General features: G+C 42.1%; 1 protein-coding gene across 2 annotated transcripts in view; it reads left to right on the top strand.

Moving 5' to 3' along the window:
* C2H21orf91 (chromosome 2 C21orf91 homolog) overlaps window positions 1–8,077 on the top strand; it is a 65,822-nt gene extending 57,745 nt beyond the window's left edge. For both annotated transcript variants that reach the window (XM_040338810.1, XM_040338811.1), the window contains exons 4-5: window positions 1,134–1,196; window positions 6,240–8,077. In XM_040338810.1, the coding sequence (XP_040194744.1) occupies window positions 1,134–1,196; window positions 6,240–6,394 (218 nt within the window). In that variant the 3' untranslated portion in view covers window positions 6,395–8,077. The remainder of the gene's footprint in view (window positions 1–1,133; window positions 1,197–6,239) is intronic.
* The last annotated feature ends 11,976 nt before the right edge of the window (window positions 8,078–20,053 follow it).

The raw sequence follows: 20,053 nt of genomic DNA, 5'->3' as shown, positions 1-20,053 counted from the left end.
GGGTGTGCGAGCTGTGCGGACGCACAGGGCACCATTGGCAACCGGGGCGCCGTGTGGCCATCCAGAGGCGTACTAGTAGCGGAGGGGGGGGGCGAGCCTCCCCCTGGTACCACACACTGGGGGGGGGTGGCAGACCCCCCTCCGCGATTGTATTACACCCGCGGTGGCAGCGGCACGGGTTTAGGCAGTGGCACACTGGCACAGGCAGGGAGAGGGAGCTAGCTACAGTGGCGAGGGTGTGTGCGGGGGGGGGGGGGTGCAGGCTGACACTGCTGCACCTACCATCCCCTCCTCTTGTGGCCACGGGCTGCCTGTCTGTGCAATCCCGGATGTCACACAGGCACAGCCAATTGAAGCTGCCTTCCCCTCCTCTCTGTTTACGTGTAAACAGGGGGAGGGGACCTGCTGTACATGTGCCGCTGCGCTGATCTGAGGTACTGAAGGGGGGGCTGCACTGAAGGGGGTCTGTGTAACATTCAGGGGGTCCAGAGCTGCAGGGTTCTGTGTAATGTAAAAGGTGTCCAGAGGTGCAGGGTGCTGTGTAATGTAAAGGGGTCCAGAGATGCAGGTGCTGTGTAATGTAAAGTTAAATTAAAACAAATTATTTGTTACAAATATTTTTTCCCTCTTTGTGTATGTTTAGGTGACATGGAGGGGGGGGGGGGGGGGGGCCACAGGTTTAGCTCGCACAAGGCGCCTGAACACCTAAGGCCGGCCCTGGGGTTGATAACCACTTTAAGTGGTTAGTTTGGGTCAGTCCGCCCAAAATTATTTCATGTTTTGGCCGCATCTTTCACTGCCGTCCCCAGTGGTAAGAACCCAACTTTCCTTGCCCTTCCCACTAGCAGTTTTGCTGCCTCCAAAGCCGTAAGAAGAGACTTGATGGACCAGCAGCATTTTCTATAATGGAAACGTAAACCCAGCAGGCACCCCCATCCTCTGTGCACAAATCTTGTTGCTGACAAAAGAAGTCAGTTAATAATGAGACCCAAAGGGGCTGAAGCAGTTTAGAGGAAATGTCAGAATACTTTGTGGTCACCATCACTGAACTCTCAACATTTTTAAGGGCGGCAATGTTGACTGTGATATTTGTTTTTACAAATAATTGACTGTGTGCTTCTCCTCCCTTCTAGTGAGTTTGATGAGCACAGAAGAACTGGGACGATTAAAGGAACATTTCCTCCGGCAAATTGAAGGTATGTCTGAAAATCCAATGACTGGGACTCTGGAGATCAGGGGGCTTCGGCTTTGTATTCTGTGTCTTGCCAGGTTATTGTGTGCTTAAGGCAGAGATCTGAACCTGACGGCAAACCGCACATCTTTGTGTGCATCATTACCTGTAATCCTCTCTAATGTTAAAGCTGAATTCCTGGCAGATAGAAACAATAATAATGAATGCAGCTCTCATTTTAAATGTTTTTAGGTATATTTTAGGTATTTTAATAGTTTAGGTATTTAATAGCACCAACAATTTGTACGCAGCACTTTACATATATTGTACTGTGCAAAAGTTTTAGACAGGTGTGGGAATAAAATGCTGTTAATTAAGAATGCTTTTAGAAAAAGAAGTGTTTAATAGTTTATTTTTATCAGTTTTTTTATCAACAAAAGGAAAATAAAAAGAACAGGAGAGATCCAAAGCAAATCAATATTTGGTGTGGCCACCCTCTGCCTTCAAATCGGCATCAATTCTTCTGGGTACACTTGCACATCGATTTTGAAGAAACTTGGCAAGTTGGGTTGTTCCGAACATCTTGGAGAACTCACCAGAGATCTTCTGTGGATGTGGGCTGCCTCAAATCCTTCGGTCTCCTCATGTACTCCCAGTCAGGCTCAATGTTGAGATCAGGGCTCTGCGGGGGCCAAACCGTCACTTCCAGGACTCCTTGTTCTTTACACTGAAGATGGTTCTTAAAGCGGAGGTTCACCCGTACATAACACTTTTTTTCCCCTTATGCCGGGTACAGACGAGAGGATTGATCCGCGGATACGGTCCGCCGGACCGTATCCGCGGATAAATCCTCTCGAGGATTTCCGCGGATTTGGATCCGATGGAGTGTACTCACCATCGGATCGAAATCCGCGCCGAAATCCCGTCGCGATGACGTGTCGCGCCGTCGCCGCGATGATGACGTGCGCGACGCTGTCATATAAGGATACCCACGCATGCGTCGAATCATTACAACGCATGCGAGGGAGGGAATCGCACGGATCGATCCGGTGAGTCTGTACAGACCACCGGATCGATCAGCTGAAGCCGATTCCAGCGGATAGATTTCTTAGCATGCTAAGAAATTTTTATCTGCTGGAAATCGGTCGGCCCGAAAAAAATCAGCGGAAAAAGATCCGCTGGGTTGTACACACCAGTGGATCTATCCGCTGGAACTGATCCGCAGATCAATTCCAGCGGATAGATCCTCTCGTGTGTACGAGGCCTAAGATGGATGCTCGTTTTGTCTAGGGGAATCGGCTAGTTGTTTTAAAATATGAGCTGTACTTACCGTTTACGAGATGCATCTTCTCCGCCGCTTCCGGGTATGGGCTGCGGGACTGGGCGTTCCTATTTTGATTGACAGTCTTCCGAGAGGTTTCCGACGGTCGCATCCATCGCGTCACGATTTTCCGAAAGAAGCCGAACGTTGGTGCGCAGGCGCAGTATAGAGCCGCACCGACGTTCGGCTTCTTTCGGCTACGAGTGACGCGATGGATGCGACCGTCGGAAGCCTCTCGGAAGACTGTCAATCAAGAAGGAACGCCCGCTCCCGAAGACCCATACCCGGAAGCGACGGAGAAGATGCATCTCGTAAACCGTAAGTACAGCTCATATTTTAAAACAACTAGCCGATTCCCCTAGACAAAACGAGCATCCATCTAGCATCCATCTAAGGGGAAAAATTGTTTTATGGGTGAACTCCCACTTTAAGAACATTGGCTGTGTGTTTGGGCTTGTTGTTCTGCTGTAAAATACCGTACTTGTGGGGCCAATCGCACATCTGCCTGTATTTTTTAGCATTGAGGACACAATTGATCATGACCAAATCTCCAACTCTATTTTCAGAAATGCAGCCCCAAACATGCAAGGAACCTCCACCAGGCTTCACTGTTGCCTGCAAACGCTCATTATTGTACCGCTTTCTAGCCCTTCCGTGAAAAATACTGCCTCATGCTACAAATATTTCAAATTTTTGACTCGTCAGACCAGAGAACCCGCTGCCATTTTCGGTAACCCCCCCCCCCCCCCCCAGTTCCTATGTTTTCATGCATAGTTGGGTCGCTTAGCCTGGTTTCCATGTCCTATGCACAGAAACGTAGGAACTGAGGGTGTCGAAAATGGCAAGTGCTCTGGACTGATAAATCAAAATTTTGCTTTGAATTTCCATAACCCACTAGCTCACATTCTTAGTAGCTTTTTGCGCAGAACTTTCCCTGCGCGCAAAACTTTTCCTGGTTTCGAGGAACTTTAGTTTCCCGAACGTACAAACTCATACCCCGTGGTATGCTTTTTGAATATGGGAGTTGAGCATCCAGTCAAAGCCTCTGTCCTCAGGTTGTCTAAGAACCATATCCTCCATCCGACCAGATCATTCTGGCCTCAGAAGGCACTGTCTGCAGATTTTTGGTAGGGACGATTCAAAAAGGATATTTCTCTGCTCATAATATGCAAATAAATGCAGTAGCCATTATATTTGTAGAAACTAGTTCTTTTTTTGAGCTTATTCACTGTTTAAGAAGCGAATTGTTTAGTTTTAATGAGCTTTTACAATAGAGCGGTTCCTCTTCATTGTCAGGAAATCGGCATAACACCGCCGCGGCAGCTGCAGATGTGCAGTAATCTAAGCCGCCAGCTAAGTATAGGTTACAGTAAAGCTTATCAGTGCTTGATGGCATTAAAGCTTTTATTTTTAGCCTGTGCTTTACAAGGCAGAAAAGCTTTACCGGCATTAAGTGGCATATTTTACTGAGTGCAGGCATTTTTGTAGCACAGCCAGTGAATTGCATATTATAACCTTCCAATTGTGTATTACAAATGCACATTACAAATTTTCATCAGTAATGTGAATGAGAGGGCATGTATAGGGAAAGACTGAACTCTGAAATGTATTTATAAAGGAAAAAAAGCCTCATCCCTGGTAAGCTTTTGCAGAATTAACACTTATTACATTTTAATGATGCAGATTTATTTTGATTTTATTTTTTTTGTTGTGTTGTGTGAACACCAAGGTGCTCGTAACATAAAGCAAAAAATGCAGAATGGTGCACACATGCAGAAATGGGATCAGTATGAATGTTCTAATGGTATAGAAAAGTGGATTCATATGAGAAATGCACTCAATGAGCCCAAGTTTGTGGACCAGTGATAATTACACCTACTTTATGGCCAAATGCGGATAATCCTCCAGATTATTGGGTTTGGGTGTTCGCTTCTGCGCGCGAGCTCTTCGTGACGGGGCGATTTAAAAAAAAAAAAAATTAATTTTCTTATTTATTTTACTTAATTTTATTTATTTTTACACTGTTAAAAAAAAAAAAAAAAAAATGGGTCACTTTTATTCCTATTACAAGGAATGTAAACATCCCTTGTAATAGAAAAAAGCATGACAGGTCCTCTTAAATATGAGATCTGGGGTCAAAAAGACCTCGGATCTCATATTTAGACTAAAATGCAATAAAAAAAAGTGCCTTAAGACGTATGGGGTGGAAGTGACGTATCCATGCCACAGGGTGGGAGAAGGACCCGATAACCTCCGCTGCTACCGCCTGCTCCAGTAAGTGGTGGAGGGCGTGGGAGGGGGGGCCCCTTTCCCGCCACCGATAATGCTGATCTCGCCGCAGAGACCGCCATGATCGTTTACAGGACTGCTCACTGAAAAGATGGATATCTCGGTTGTGGCAGCAGCTGCTGCCGTTACCGAGATATCCATCTTTAAAGTACCGACGTATATGTACATGATCAGGTCCTTAAGTGGTTAATTTTTTTAAGTGCTGTGGATTACTACTGCTTTTAACCCTTTCATGCTGGTAGTACACAAATATGCGGCCCCATTGGACTGGGCTTTTTTCTGTGGGGCTGCAAATTTGCATACCTCCCTTTGTGCTGGGGGTGCGCTGCACAGCACGCTTCCAGCACAGAGACTGGGGTTTTATCGAGAGCCCCGTTCTAACGATTGGGACCCGAAATGGCTGGTTTCGGGTCACCTAATTGTTGTGATGGCCTCCGATTGGCTATCGCACTGATCAATCACTGAAGCACGCCCACGTGTTTTATGTCTCTGTGAATGGACGAGACACTGTATCACTGTCCATGCAGAATTGGGGGGGGGGGGGGGGGGGGGTGCGTGAAGAAAAAAAAGTACATAGATCAAGGTTTGATCTAGGTCAGTGCCAGGGTGAGTGTTTGAGTCAAAGGTTAGGGTTAGTATTTTTTTTTTTTTTTTTAATTAGTGCGTTTTTAGGTAGGATTAAAAAAAATAAATGTGCACTATTGTTTCTGGGCTATACCATGGGTGCAATCCAGAACTTGCATACATATATGTGGGATTGCTGCGATCATCAGGAGCAGGAGAATATATCTTGTGGTGTTCTTTGGTGGTAGGTTATGGTAGCAAGAAATGTACAAGAACATTTTTTATTTTTTTTACAATTTTTGGGTCAGTTTTCCTTTTGATAATAAAAACAAATCGGGAGATCTCCATTACAATTTACCACCAAATGAATGTTCCATTTGTCCTGAAAAACAAAGTATAATTCACCTGGATGCACAAAGTAGTTGTGGTGATATGTACGGTCTTACTAACGCATGCCAAAATGACAAAATTGGGCATAGGCATTTAGATTTGTTTTACCCTTAAGGCATGAAGGGGTTAAATCCTATTCCAGGAAAGACCTTCCATATAATAGTCCAGAACAACCGAAGAGACAATTTGCCCATGGAAACATATTATATATTTTTTTATTTTTTATGTAAATTTTAATAAATTTTGTATTTTTATACATTTGTTACATAAGTCCCTTGGGCAAATTGTCTCCCTGAGCAGGGGCGACCCTGTTTTACTTCCATATAATATGTGCAGTATGGGCGTTGGGGGAGAGCAATCTTTTTAACCATACGTGTGTATGTGTATATGTGTGTGTATGTATATATATATATATATATATATATATATATAATGTGTATGTATGTAGCCTAAAATTGATATTTAGAATTTCATTCGTTCTTATTTTATATTTTATTTTTTTAGATGTGTTTGAAGACCTCAGCTGCGTTGTTCAAGAGAAGGATACTTTGTCAGCGGAACTCCACGGGCGTCACATTGCCATAGAGCAACTTGTGAAGAACTGTTCAAAGCTACCTGGTCTCCAGATGGGTCGGGCAGGAATGAAAGGAATGAATTAATATGACAATCAATAACTAGTACAAGCAAAGTTTGGTTGCACAGCAAAAAACGCCACCCAGTCAGCCTCCAGCAAACAACCATAGACTTGTCTATTTAGAGTCTTGCTACACCTCCGTTTTTTTCTTCCTGTAAGGAAGATGGAAGCTTTATACAAAGATAAACTGTGGTTGGCATTTCACTTCTTATTACATGATGGATATATATATATGCTAAAGCCATTCCGTGTTTGTGGAATGGAATTTTTACCAACTTCATACAGAAAATATTTTTCTAAAGATATTTAACTTGTGATTCGAGAAGACGATTCGCGACTCTCAAGTCCCTTGCACATTATATGGAAGATGTAGATATGAGGACAGAGACAAAGTTAGTGGAGGCTGTGCTTGGCCTCCTATCGGCAGGCTGTTTTTGTTGGATATCTTTTATGGCTCCATCTTTCAAACTTTGAGGGTCTCTGCCTTTTTGCTCCTTTAAAAGCATTTAAGATGTCACCTTTACAACTGGCAAGTATTGCGACAGACCATGCAGCCTCAGTGCCTATTTGAAAACATTGTGGAGATGTCGTGGGTTACATTTTTAAAGTTGCATCTTGTTCTTCCAAAAAGCAGCGCTGGTCTGTCTTAACATTTTAAAGAAAATGCATATTGTCTACTAGGGCTCATATGTGGGTGCTTTTGGTGTACCCTTGGGTGCTTATCCTGTGATCATGATCCGTTTGCGTATTGTTGCTCTTTCTGGTAGCCGAGACCTTGAACGCTGCAAGTAGAGTTCCTTAAGCCCTACATATGCATACAGCAATAAACCTGAGAATGCTTAGTAAAGCAGGACAACAACCTGAAGAACTGTAGTGTCTGTGGGTATTTTCACGATGGACTGCTAATCTGCAGAAGTTGGAGGGCTAAGTTATGTGATCTATTTACTGACTCTTGGAATTGGTCATATGATAGATTTTCTTTTGCCACTTCTTTGAATATGGGTTTCCCCTTCCAGGCTGCCAATAATAAGGGTCGTTGTTGATGGGCTTTGGGCTTGTGTCAATGACGTGAGTTTAACTTAAAGGAGAAGAATGGCTGAAAGCTTTGTTGGCTATACTTCTCCTGTGGGTCACCAGTGCAGTTCATTTTGCACTCCTGTAGCCCGTTGTCGGCTGAGGTCCGAGTCGGTCCAAGCTTTGAAAAGGTCCCCACCATATGGCCAGGACCCGCCCAGAATCCTGGACCGGCAGCTGGCTCTGCCTCTTCTGTCCCCTCCACTACTACTGTAGAGGAGTATGATTTTTATTTTATTTTTTTGTTTTTCTGATTCCCATACTTCTCTTTTAAGTTGAAGACACTTCCGAGATCATTCAAAATTTTGACCTGCAGTTGACCGCCTTATGGCCAGCATTCCCATAGACTTGTATGAGAATGCAAAACACATTTTAAGTAAGCAAAGCCTTTCAACACAGGCTCTCATGGAGCTCATCAAAAAGTAAGACATATTGGAGATTTCCAAATGAAATGCGATCAGATTTTTTTCTTTGTTGCATCTCCTACTGCTAAAATCTATGTAGTGACACAAACGCAGAGATCTGTTGGTTCTTTGAGAATTTTGGTGGTTGGAAAAGTTTACTTAAAGTGGTTGTAAACCTCAGTCATGAAATATGAACAAAGCATATCCCTCTATAGCAGTGGTTCTCAACCTGGGGGTCGGGACCCCTTCAGGGGTCAAATGATGATTTGCTAGGGGTCACCAAATCCTGGGCTGTTCCTGAAGCCTGCACCACTCTCCCAGCCTTTTTGCGGCTGCCCAGCAAGGCTGTCTCTGGAGCCTATGGCCACACCAAGTTGGGCTGTTCCTGGAGCCCACGGCCGCCCACTCGGCCTCTTCACAGCCGCCCATTCAGTTCAAGGCATGGCCTGGAGGCAGAGACTAGAGGTCAGCTGACTGGTGAGGATTGTGATGTGGGAGGGGCTGGAGGTAACACTACCTGTGATTTATAGTTGCCATTAAAAGTCCCCACTACAGTTCTCAGATCAGCAGATGATCAAGAGCACCTAAGTTGGCTGATCAAAACTCCCCCCACCAAGGAGTAAGAGAAATAATAAAAATAGAGAATACATGGAAGAGAGAGGAAAGAAAAAGGGTAGAGAAAGACTAAGAGAAAAAACAGACGCCTAGAGAGTGGGATGGGATGGGATGGGGGGGGGGGGGAGAAATTAGGATAGCGAGAGATAAAAGGGAAAGGAGAACACAGAGAAAGTGTGGTACATCCTAAAATGTACCATATGAGGTTTTAATACTCTACGAGTGGAGGGGGCTCAGAGAGCGCTACATTTCCATGGGCTAGGGGCACAAATTACTTGTCTTGCCTTGGGTGCTGACAACCCACACTACGAAAATAATTTTACTGTTAGGGGTCCCCACAACTTTGGAAATTTTATCAAGGGGTCACCGCACTAAAAGGTTGAGAACTACTGCTCTATAGTGTGTACTTGTCTCAATTAAAAGCACTAAGTGTCATTTCTGTCTGCTACTTCATTCCTCCATCAGAATGAGTCACTTCTGACAAGTTTTCCTGACACCAAGACAACGATGGAGACGGGAGGGTTTTCCAGCTGATTGACGGCCTCGGCTCTGTTTGTGAGCTGTGTGAAGGGGTGTGTGTCCCTTCCCTCCAATCAGCTCTGCAGAGTGTAACTTCACCACCTTTTTTCTGAGCTTTCAGACAAGCTTATAAATCCTGGAATTCGGTACAACTTATCTAGGAGGATTTGTTTAATTTCTGTGCATCACCTGAGGCCAGTCACTTCACTGAGTATATGTAAGGGTTTACAATCACTTTACGTTTTCTGAGCTGGAATTACAAGGTGGCAACAAGCACATGTACAGAAGATTTGGTATTTTGCAGCAGAGCAACCCCCTTTTCCCAATCACAGTTGTACACTGTATAAAAAAACATGGCTTTAGGCCTGCCTTGGAGCTCCGGCGCCACCAACTATCTAATAAGAGCATCACAATGGTCAATAACATTGCCTACATTGGATTAGAAGACAGTCAGCGGGTGTAAGGCCTCTGTAAAGCATGCATCAGGGGTCAGAGGGGGTTCCCTGGTTCAGAAAGGAGTATTTTCTGTATATTAACGGTGCTTTAAAACACCTTGTGGTCCCTTCCTTTAGACTGCAGTTTGTTTTACAGGTTTGGACAATATAAAGAATGCAAGCTAAAAGCTAATGGACCACCAAATGGGGCAAAGGGGCACACTACACTGTTTGCTATTCTTTTTTCCATAAAGCATTCTCAAGCGTATTGCTGTGCATTGTACTTGATGGCCAAAACGGTGCACTAGAAAATGCATGCATGGCTCCCGGACGTCATCTATGGACTTTTTCTTTTGTTTTTTAACCTGTGAAGGTCTGAAAAAAAATGCAACAAAGGGTCACTGTTATATGAAATGCTTAAAGTCCTATTGCTTTGACCCTTTTCCATGTTTACACTGAGACTTTTACTATCTACTGTTTTTTTTACAAAGAAAAGATATTTTGGTACCTTTTTGTAATAGTTCTATATAAAAACTTTGCTTCATATAGTATTCTGCTTTGCACATATTACAATGGCAAGCAGAGGGTTTATTTATTCTCCGACTTGTGTTTTTCATTGCATTGCTATTTTAGGGGTTTGAATGCACAAAGCAAAAAGCTGGCATATACAGATTTCTAGCACTCATTTCTTTTTGTATTTTTCCATTATCCTCATCCATGGTAGTGTACAGTACACTTTATTTCATAGATACTTTGTACATGATGAACAAAAATGATAATTCTGTCCTCGTAGCTCTCCTAAAGTTAGGTTTGTGCTTCTCTGCTTATCCTTAAAGCAAGGTAATGGTCTTTAATTCTACATGTACTCCCTCTCTCTATTGGTACATTCAGTGTTGAGGCCAAAGAAAAGTGTGAAAAGAGCATTTGGGCGAATCAGCAGTGTTACAAGTGGAGTCTATAGCCTTGTGTAAGCTGTGACCTACACAGGGTTTTCCTCCTGGCAACTGAATGGAGCAATGGGGAAAGCATAAGGGATGTAAGTTTTATGCTGCAATACAAGGCTGCAATCAAGTTAACCTGTTGCTTTGCTTTGCATGGGCAAAACGGCATGTCAAAGTGCTTGTGGACTCCCTTGAATTCTAGGCACAAGGTGAACCCAGCAGCTTCTCATCTGGAGCCAATCCCTGTTTGATTTGATAATTGAATGGCAGTGAGTGAGGCCTAGTACTTGGATGGAATGGCTTAATAGCAACTTTGGAGAGACATCAAGCCCTGTGCCAGAAGATACTTTACTTCAGCGCTATTGCTACTTTATGCGCTACTCAGGTTAGGTGAGATTGACCCCTTTTCAAGTTGTTTTCTACAGCTCCATAGAAACAGAGAACATATGGGGCCTTAAAGATGAAGTAAACCCACCAAAACATAAAAAAAAATACACCCTTCAAGAAAGGCATAATGAGCTAGTATGCATGGCATATTACGACGCGCCTGTGCACCATAGACATCTGTGCCGTCTTTCTTGCAAGTATATCCTTAACCGTGTAGGTTAGGAGATATTTCTTGCACCTACAGGTAAGCCTTAATCTAGGCTTACTTGTAGGTCTTACAACCACTTTAACCTTGTAAAATGACTGCGTAGGAGGGAAGGCTATGATTCTATTTTTTAACTATGCAATAATTGCAAAATTGAGTTGGATCAGGGTTTGTGATTTGCAGTTCTTGCTGTTGAAGATCTACATTACCCAACATGCCTGTAAGGGCAAGCTGCAATATCTCCAAGAACTGGATCTACAGGTTGGCCTTAGACGATCATATACAATATCCATGCACAAATATCCATTTTGGACAATTTCTATGCTACAAGGTACAGTGCTGAGCTTATCCACCGATTTTTTTTTTTTTCCTGTTTTTTTTTCTCTTGTACAAGCGTTGACGCTGCCATTTTTTTTCCAATATATGTTTATTCAAGCATATAAAACACAAGAAAAACGAAGAACAGACTGGCATCATGGTATGACAACCAAAAGGTAGAAAAGTGCAATCCGAATGCAAAGCTGCCATTTTGACAATCCAGAAATAATATATTTTTCTATGGTGCCATGGAGGGAGCTGCCAGCCTATGGAATGCTGTGTCTGTATTAACATTCTGTAGACCGTGCTGTCTACAGTTTCAAGCAGCAAAAAAACTTGGAACATTTCCTGTTTGACAGATTGGATCATTAAAGAGCCTGTAAAAGTATAAAGTAACATGATAGGCAATACATTCTTCTTACAAAGCTTATTTTATTGATCTACCCTTAAATACTACATTTGTCATAAAGGTGGAGCTGTGTTTTTGATATGGCTTACACATAACCGTGGTTTATTTACTTTTGTTTTTTTAATGCCCAATTATTACATTTGCATTTTTTTTGTAGAAAAGAGACAATGGCGTTTTTGATTTTGCAGTCAAAACTATTTTTTACGGTCCTTAAAGCGGAGGTCCACCCTTTTTTTTTTTTTTTTTTAAGCCAGCAGCTACAAATACTGCAGCTGCTGACTTTTAAAAAATGGACACTTTACCTGTCCAGCGCGCCCGCAATGTCGGCAGCAGCCGAGGCTGGGCAATCGCTCGGTCCTCGGCTGCTTCCGCCGCCATCCTCGGTGAGGGAATCAGGCAGTGAAGCCTTGGGGCTTCACTACCCGATTCCCTACTGCGCATGCGCCAGGATCGCGGCGCACCATCACTGGTCCCCGCTCGGGAACAGTGTTTCCCAGAAGACAGCGGGGGGGGGTGACGAGACGAGGCTGGATTCCCCACGGGAGTCAGAACCCGGAAGTGGTGCAGATACCTGTCTCAGACAGGTATCTGCACCCCCTGAAAGGTGCCAAATGTGACACCGGAGGGGGGGAGGGATCCAAAAAGTGGAGGTTCACTTTTTGTGTGAACCTCCGCTTTAAGCTGGTCATACCCATGGTCTGAACAAGAGAAATCATTTCTCCCTATCACTTTCCCATCCGTGCTAAACAGCGGGGATGGAGGAATCTGCAGTGCTGGCTATTGTGTTCTGACAACCACCACTCCCAAATGTCAGAATACCCACACTGTGTCAGCATTTGATTGAATGCAGGTACGGTTCGGCTGAAAATTGTAAACAGTCAATTATAAAAATCGACGTTTATTGAACCAGGTAGTGCTGAAGGTTCACCCAACAGAGTTTGACGGATTCAATTTCAGCAATTACTGTTAAATCAATGTATTGGCAGCTTTACACTCCTTGCATAGAAATATTAAAGGAGGGTGCATAAGGCTGTGTAGAAACTCCTCTGTTGGGTGTATTAAGCAGGTCCCCAAGGTGTCTGGTTGGCGAGACTTGAAGACACGGTGGCTGTTTTCTGGGCTGTTGTTTTCAGAAGAATCTTTGGTCAAACTGACATCTGTGCTTACAATGCAGAGTTGCTGTGGGTCACATGACCTAAGGCTGGGCGCGTGCCCTTGAACCAAAGCGCCAAGGCATATCTGCTTAATTGCAGCTGACAGGTAAGTGAAAGCGCAGTCTGGCCTCTGCTCTAATGCCCCATGTGGCTTTTTCAATTAGGAACCAGAGTTCATCTTTTTTTTTTTTTTTTTTTTTTCAGTAGCATTTCGAATGGCTACATTTTATTATATAAAAAAAAAAATCATCCTTGCCCCAAGGTTTTGAGGAAACTTGTCGCGTTTTTTAGACTTTATGTATGTCCAAAACTTTTCAAGTACTTTAGTTTTAAGTACACCCTTGGATTGTTGTCCTCTTCGCTTCCAAATGCCGATATGACAAATACGTTTGGAAATGCCTTGATACTTCGGTGTATGAAGTGCGCCTAGGGTCCAGTTTACAAATATCGCTACTTCCGGAGCAGTGAAAAGAAATGAGGTTTGCTTTGTTTCATTTCCCCTTCCCGGTACCTGCTTACTGCCAGCTCTCACCAAAGGTTGCCCCAGTTGTATCCGCATACAGTCCTGGGTACACAGATTCATTTTAAAAGAAAAAGCTTTCATTTCAACATCTTTCACCCAAATTCTTTGGAGGATATATAATATGCCTTTTATATTTAAGAAGTGTTTTTCGTGTATTTCTTATTTTTTTTTTTTTTTTTGTGCTTTAATTTTGTAGCAAGCCCTATGTTTTGTTTATACCACTTCCTTTCAGACTTTTTCTGTTGTACTTCCTTTACTGCCAAAGCAAGACACAATTTCATTTCGAGTTTGTGTTTTTTTTTTGTTGTTTGTTTTTATGTTGTAAATCAGTATTTTTTTCTTTTATTTTATTTTTTTATAGTCTTAACTTTTGTTTTTGCTTTAGGATTTAGCATCTTTATTTAAGTTTATAGAAATAAGAGTGCATAGGTTAATTATGCAAGTGTTACCTGACCATGTCATTTTATGACTGTGTGCTTGAGAACTATGTCTTACAATATATATTTTGTCTTTGTAAGATCTTTACACTGGTAAAAAGCTGTGCTTTTTAGAAAGCATTTTATAAAAAAAAAAAAAAAAGTTTTTTTTTAACTAGCAAGTTTTGCTTTTAAGCTGTTGTTGATTACCTTTTGTGTTGCACTGTGTGCTGTTTTTTTTTCATTTGTTTTGGAATAAAATTATATTAATAATATCTGTATTTTGATTGATTTCTTTTTTAATTATTCTGGTATCACTGCCTTAGGAGCTTGTAATAGCGCAGATGCTATTTGGTGTCATGGCATTCTTTGTAGTTGCATTTAACGGCTTCAGCCCCGGACCATTTTGGTGGTCAAAGACCCGGCCACTTTTTGCGATTCGGCACTGCGTCACTTTAACTGATAATTGCACGGACATGCTACGTGGCGCCCAAACAAAATTAACGTCCTTTTTTTTTCCCCCACAAATAGAGCTTTCTTTTGGTGGTATTTGATCACCTCTGCAGTTTTTTTGTTTTGTTTTCACTATAAACAAAAAAAAGAGCGACAATTTTGAAAAAAAAAATGAAATATTTTTTACTTTTTGCTATAATAAATATCCCCAAAAAATCTATAAATTTATTTTTCTCCCACAGTTTAGGCCGATACGTATTCTTCTTCTACATATTTTTGGTAAAAAAAAAATCGCAATAAATGTTTGGTTTTGTGCAAAAGTTATAGCTTCTACAAAATAGGGGACTGTTTTTTTTATTATTTTATGGCATTTTTATTAAAAAAAAATATTTTACTAGTTTATGGCGGCGATCAGCGATTTTTATCATGATTGCAACATTATGACGAACACTTTTTGTTTACAGCGATCAGTGCTATAAAAATACACTAATTACTGTAAAAATTACACTGGCAGTGAAGGGGTTAACCACTAGGTGGCACTTAAGGGGTTAAGTGTTCCCTAGGAAGTGATTCTTACTGTTAAGTGGCGTGGATACACGTGACATGTCACTGATGACCGATCACGGGGAACGGTCATCAGTGACAGTGTCACTAGGCAGAATAGGGGAATGCCTTGTTTACAAAGGCATCCCCCTGTTCTGCCCTTGCCGACCGCAATCACAGGACTCCCGGGAACATAGAGTTCCTGGGGCGCGCGCACACACTGGGCAGCAGATTTAAAGGGACGTACCTGTACGCCAATCTGCCTGCCCATGCCATGTTGTCAACGTAAATAGTCGTGTGGTGGTCGGCAAGCGGTTTAAGTGACACTAAGCCCAGGTTCACACTGGGTACGATTTTCTTCGATTTGAGATGCGATTTCACATGTGAAATAGCATCTCAAATCGGCGGCAATTGTCGGCAATGACACCATCCTAATCGGTGCGACGCCGCACCGATTTCAAAAAGTACTTCCTGTACTACTTTTTGCAATTTCGGGCCGCGATTTACATAAACATCTGTGCAGAAACCTGCACAGATGTCTCTTAAATCGCGGCCGAAATCGGGACTGCCGGCGGGAGTGAAATCGTGCGAGTTCAGCTGAACTCGCACGGCTTCACTCCCGCAGCCCATTGTGAACCAGGACTAAACCTTATTCCAAAATGGATCAAATTCATTATTTTCCTAAACCTTCTACAAACAGTACCCCATAATGACAATGTGAAAGAAGTTTGAAATCTTGGCAAATTTAATAAAAAAAAAGTCATATGTACGTAAGTATTCACAGCCTTTGCAATGACACGCAGAATTAAGCTCAGGTGCATCCTGTTTCCACTGATCATCCTTAAGATATTTCTACAACTTGATTGGCGTCCACCTGTGGTATATTCAGTTGCTTAAATATGTTTTTGAAAGGCACACCTGTCTATATAAGGTCCCACAGTTACCAGTGCATGTCAGAGCACAAACCAAGCCATGAAGTCTAAGGAATTGTCTGTAGACCTCCGAGACAGGATTGTATCAAGGCACAGATCTGGGGAAGGGTACAGAAACATTTCTGCAGTGAAGTCCCAATGGGTACAGTTCCCAAAAATAGGTGTGCTAAGCTTGTAGCATCATACTCAAAGACTTGAGGTTGTAATTGGTGACAATGGTATTGAGCAAAGGTTGTGTCAGAACTATTGGGGTTAATTATATATATATATATATATATATATATATATATATATATATATATATATATATAATTTTGTGTGTATATGTGTGTGTGTGTATATATATATATATATATATATATATATATATATATATATATATAATCACAGTACAGACCAAAAGTTTGGACACACATTCTCATTCAAACAGTTTTCTTTATTTTCATGACTATGAAAATTGTAGATTCTCACTAAAGGCATCAAAACTATGAATTAACGCATGTGAAATTATACATAACAAAAAAGTGTAAAACAACTGAAAATATATTTCATATTCTAGGTTCTTCAAAGTAGCCACCTTTTGCTTTGATGAGCTTCAAGAGGTAGTCATCTGGCGCAGCACCCCATCACTCTCCTTCTTGGTCAAATAGCCCTTACACAGCCTGGAGGTGTGTTTGGGGTCATTGTCCTGTTGAAAAATAAATGATGGTCCAACTAAATGCAAACCGGATGGAATAGCATGCCGCTGCAAGATGCTGTGGTAGCCATGCTGGTTCAGTATGCCTTAAATTTTGAATAAATCCCCAACAGTGTCACCAGCAAAGCACCCCCACACCATCATACCTCCTCCTCCATGCTTCACGGTGGGAACCAGGCATGTAGAGTCCATCCGTTCCCCTTTTCTGCGTTGCACAAAGACACGGGGGTTGGAACCAAAGATCTCAAGTTTGGACTCATCAGACCAAAGCACAGATTTCCACTGGTCTAATGTCCATTCCTTGTGTTCTTTAGCCCAAACAAGTCTCTTCTGCTTGTTGCCTTTCTTTAGCAGTGGTTTCCTAGCAGATATTCTACCATGAAGGCCTGATTCACACAGTCTCCTCTTAACAGTTCTAGAGATGTGTCTGCTGCAAAAGGTGGCGACTTTGAAGAACCTAGAATATGAAATATATTTTCAGTTGTTTCACACTTTTTTGTTATGTATAATTCCACATGTGTTCATTCATAGTTTTGATGCCTTCAGTGTGAATCTACAATTTTCATAGTCCTGAAAATAAAGAAAACTCTTTGAATGAGAAGGTGTGTCCAAACTTTTGGTCTGTACTGTATATGTATGTATGTATATATATATATGTGTGTATATGTATGTATATATATATATATATATATATATATAGGCCTTTATATTATGTGTATCTTTTGCATATATGTTATGAACAATACCAAAGCCACTTCGGTTTTCATTTTTTTTAAGAGTTGAAATTAAGTTCATAGCTTATGAATTGACCTTGTTACAAAAAGTTTCACAAGAAGTCTGTACCATCTCCTAGGTTATAATTCAAAGGCTTAGACACTTGGTAAAATAAACAAGATAAGAAAATGTTAAGAAGCTCTTGTTTCACATGAGCTCACAGGAATTGTCTTTGCATGAACAAAACTAGAGGGCTTATTCCTATTGTATTATATATTTTAAATAATAATGTTTCTTTTATTAAATCTCAACAATGTATTGGTTATTATAAAACCCATCAATGCGCATATATATATATATATATATATATATATATATATATATATATTAGTGCTGTCAGTTAAACGCGTTAACGGCATTAACACAAACCCATGTTAACGCCGTCAATTTTTTTATCGCGATAAACGAGGCGGCGTTCGGGGGTTATACCGGGATGATGCCTGCAGCCGCAGTACCGTTGTTTAGAGCGGGCGATCTGCTATCCAAACATAACAACCGATGCGGCTAAAAGCCGCTCGGTTGTTATGCCGGAGGAGCGGGAGGGGACATCCCCGCCGCCTTTCGCCGCTCTGACCGGGCCTCCCGTCCCACCGGGAGACCCGATCCTCCATCCGCCGCGTTCTGTGTCCAGGCGGAGACTGACACTAAGCCGTAAACGGCTTTGATTCAGTCTCCGCATTGAAACCACGGAAGCGGCGTCATGACGTCACTTCCGGGTTTCTCGGCTGCCAATGGCGCCGGATTTAAAAAAGTACACAGTATTCAGAATCGCCGTTTTCGGCGATCTGAATACTTTGAAGTGCAAAGGAGGGCTCGGAGGTCTTTTAGACCCCGATCCCTCCATAAAGAGTACCTGTCACCACCTATTGCCGTCACAAGGGATGTTTACATTCCTTGTGACAGCAATAAAAGTGATCAAAATGTAAAAAATAAAAAAACACAATTTAATATTATAAAAAAATAAATAAATAAATAAGAAAACAAAAAAAAAATGTTTTAAAGGGTGAACCTCCTTAATCCCGCGATTAATCGTGAGTTAACTATGACATTAATGCGATTAATCGCGATTAGAAATTGTAATCGCTTGACAGCACTAATATATATATATATATATATATATATATATATATATATATATATATATATATATATATATATATATATATATATATATAATCACTGACTCCGTCCATTCACATAACTGAAACCTCGTAAACTGTGTTTACAATGTCTCAGTTTATGAATGAAGAGGAGCTTCTGTCTTCTCTCCATTCATTTTCAGTGCAGCTGAGACTGTTGAGAAAGGGACTGGGGAATCTGTGTCCTTGGTCCCTTTCTCTGTCTCAAAGGGGAGATGTCAGAGGTCTGTTAAGACCCCTAATATCTCACCAAAGCCCACCAACAGGGCTGATACAAAAAAAACAAATAAAAAAATTAATTGTAAAAAATAATAAAATGAAACAAAAAAACACACTGACACTGTCCACCCCCCCCCCCCCTTCAAAAAAAAAAAAAGCATTGTAAAAAACCTAAAAAATCAACTATTAACACATGTGCCACATGTGCCAATACAAAAAGTATCGGTAATCAGTATCGGCGAGTACTTGGGGGGGGGGGGGGGGGGAGAATCGGTACTTGTACTCGGTCTTAAAAAAGTGGTATCGGGACAACCCTAGTGGTTTTGAATTTTACACAGTGGGGTGGAGGAAGCCAGTGAAGGGATTGGCAGAGAGGAGCAGCAGTCACGGATTGGTTAATGAGGTGTATTATTCTAGCAGCAGAATTCATAATAGACTGAAGGGGGGATATCCTGCGTAAGGGTAGGCCATTAAGGAGAGAGTTGCAGTAGTGAAGGCGGGAAATAATCAAGGAGTGAAAAAGTTGCTTTGTGGTGTCATTAGTCAGGAAGGGTTGAATTCTGGAGATGTTGCAGAGGTTAAGGCAGCATGATTTAGCCAGTGATTGGATGTGGGGACTGAAGGAGAGGTCAGAGTGAAGGATTGCACCCTGGCATGTGTGGAGGGACCAATGGTTGTGTTGTTAGTATTAATGGTAAAGTCATGGGGGGCTTTAAAAAGGAAAAATAACAAGCTCGGTTTTAGAAAGATTGAGTTTGAGGAAGTGGTGTGACATCCATACCGTTATGTCATGCAGTAAGTTTGAGATCTGTGAGGAGAATTCGAGGGGGTGAGTTGAGGAGTTGAGGAGTGGAGAGACAGATCTGGGTGTCTTCGGCATAGAGGTGGTATTGGAAGCCATGGGAGGTTATCAACTGGCCCAGGGAAGAGGTATAGATTGAGTATAGGAGGGGCCCAAGGATAGTTGAGAGTGTTGCTGTTGGAGTGAGTGGTGGTTTTTGTCCATTGTGTTAGGTTAAAAGAGGAGGTTGGGTTGAGTAGTTGAGAAGTGGTTGCAGTATTAACATTGATTGAAATGTTAGTCACCTAGGATGATGGCAGGCACTTCAGATGAGATAAAATAGAACGAGTGCAGTGCATTTCGAAAGAGAAGGAGGTTTATTGTGGGGAGAGGAGAAGTCCAAAACCACCTCCTTTTCGTCCACTGAGTCTGATGAAGTGAGTCTAGAGGAGGCCACTGTCGGACAGGGCAGCTGGAGAGGTAGTGTCGAATTCCTGGAGCCAGGTTTCGGTAATCGCGAATTGATTAAGGGATTTGGAGAGCAAAAAGGCATTGACAGAAGCTAGTTTTTGGAAGACTGAGCAGGCATTCCAGAGGGCACATGAAAGAGGGGTGCTTTGTGGAATCAGGGGATTTGGGATGAGAAGGTGGGAGTTACGACTACTGTTGGAGGAGGTAGACAGCCAGTTTTAGCGTTGGGAATTGGTGTGGAAGGACCGGGGCTTGGTGCGATGTCCCCAGACATTA

This window comes from Rana temporaria, chromosome 2 (assembly GCF_905171775.1).
Source record: "Rana temporaria chromosome 2, aRanTem1.1, whole genome shotgun sequence".
Classification (NCBI taxonomy): domain Eukaryota; kingdom Metazoa; phylum Chordata; class Amphibia; order Anura; family Ranidae; genus Rana; species Rana temporaria.
This window is presented reverse-complemented; position numbering and strand designations above follow the sequence as displayed.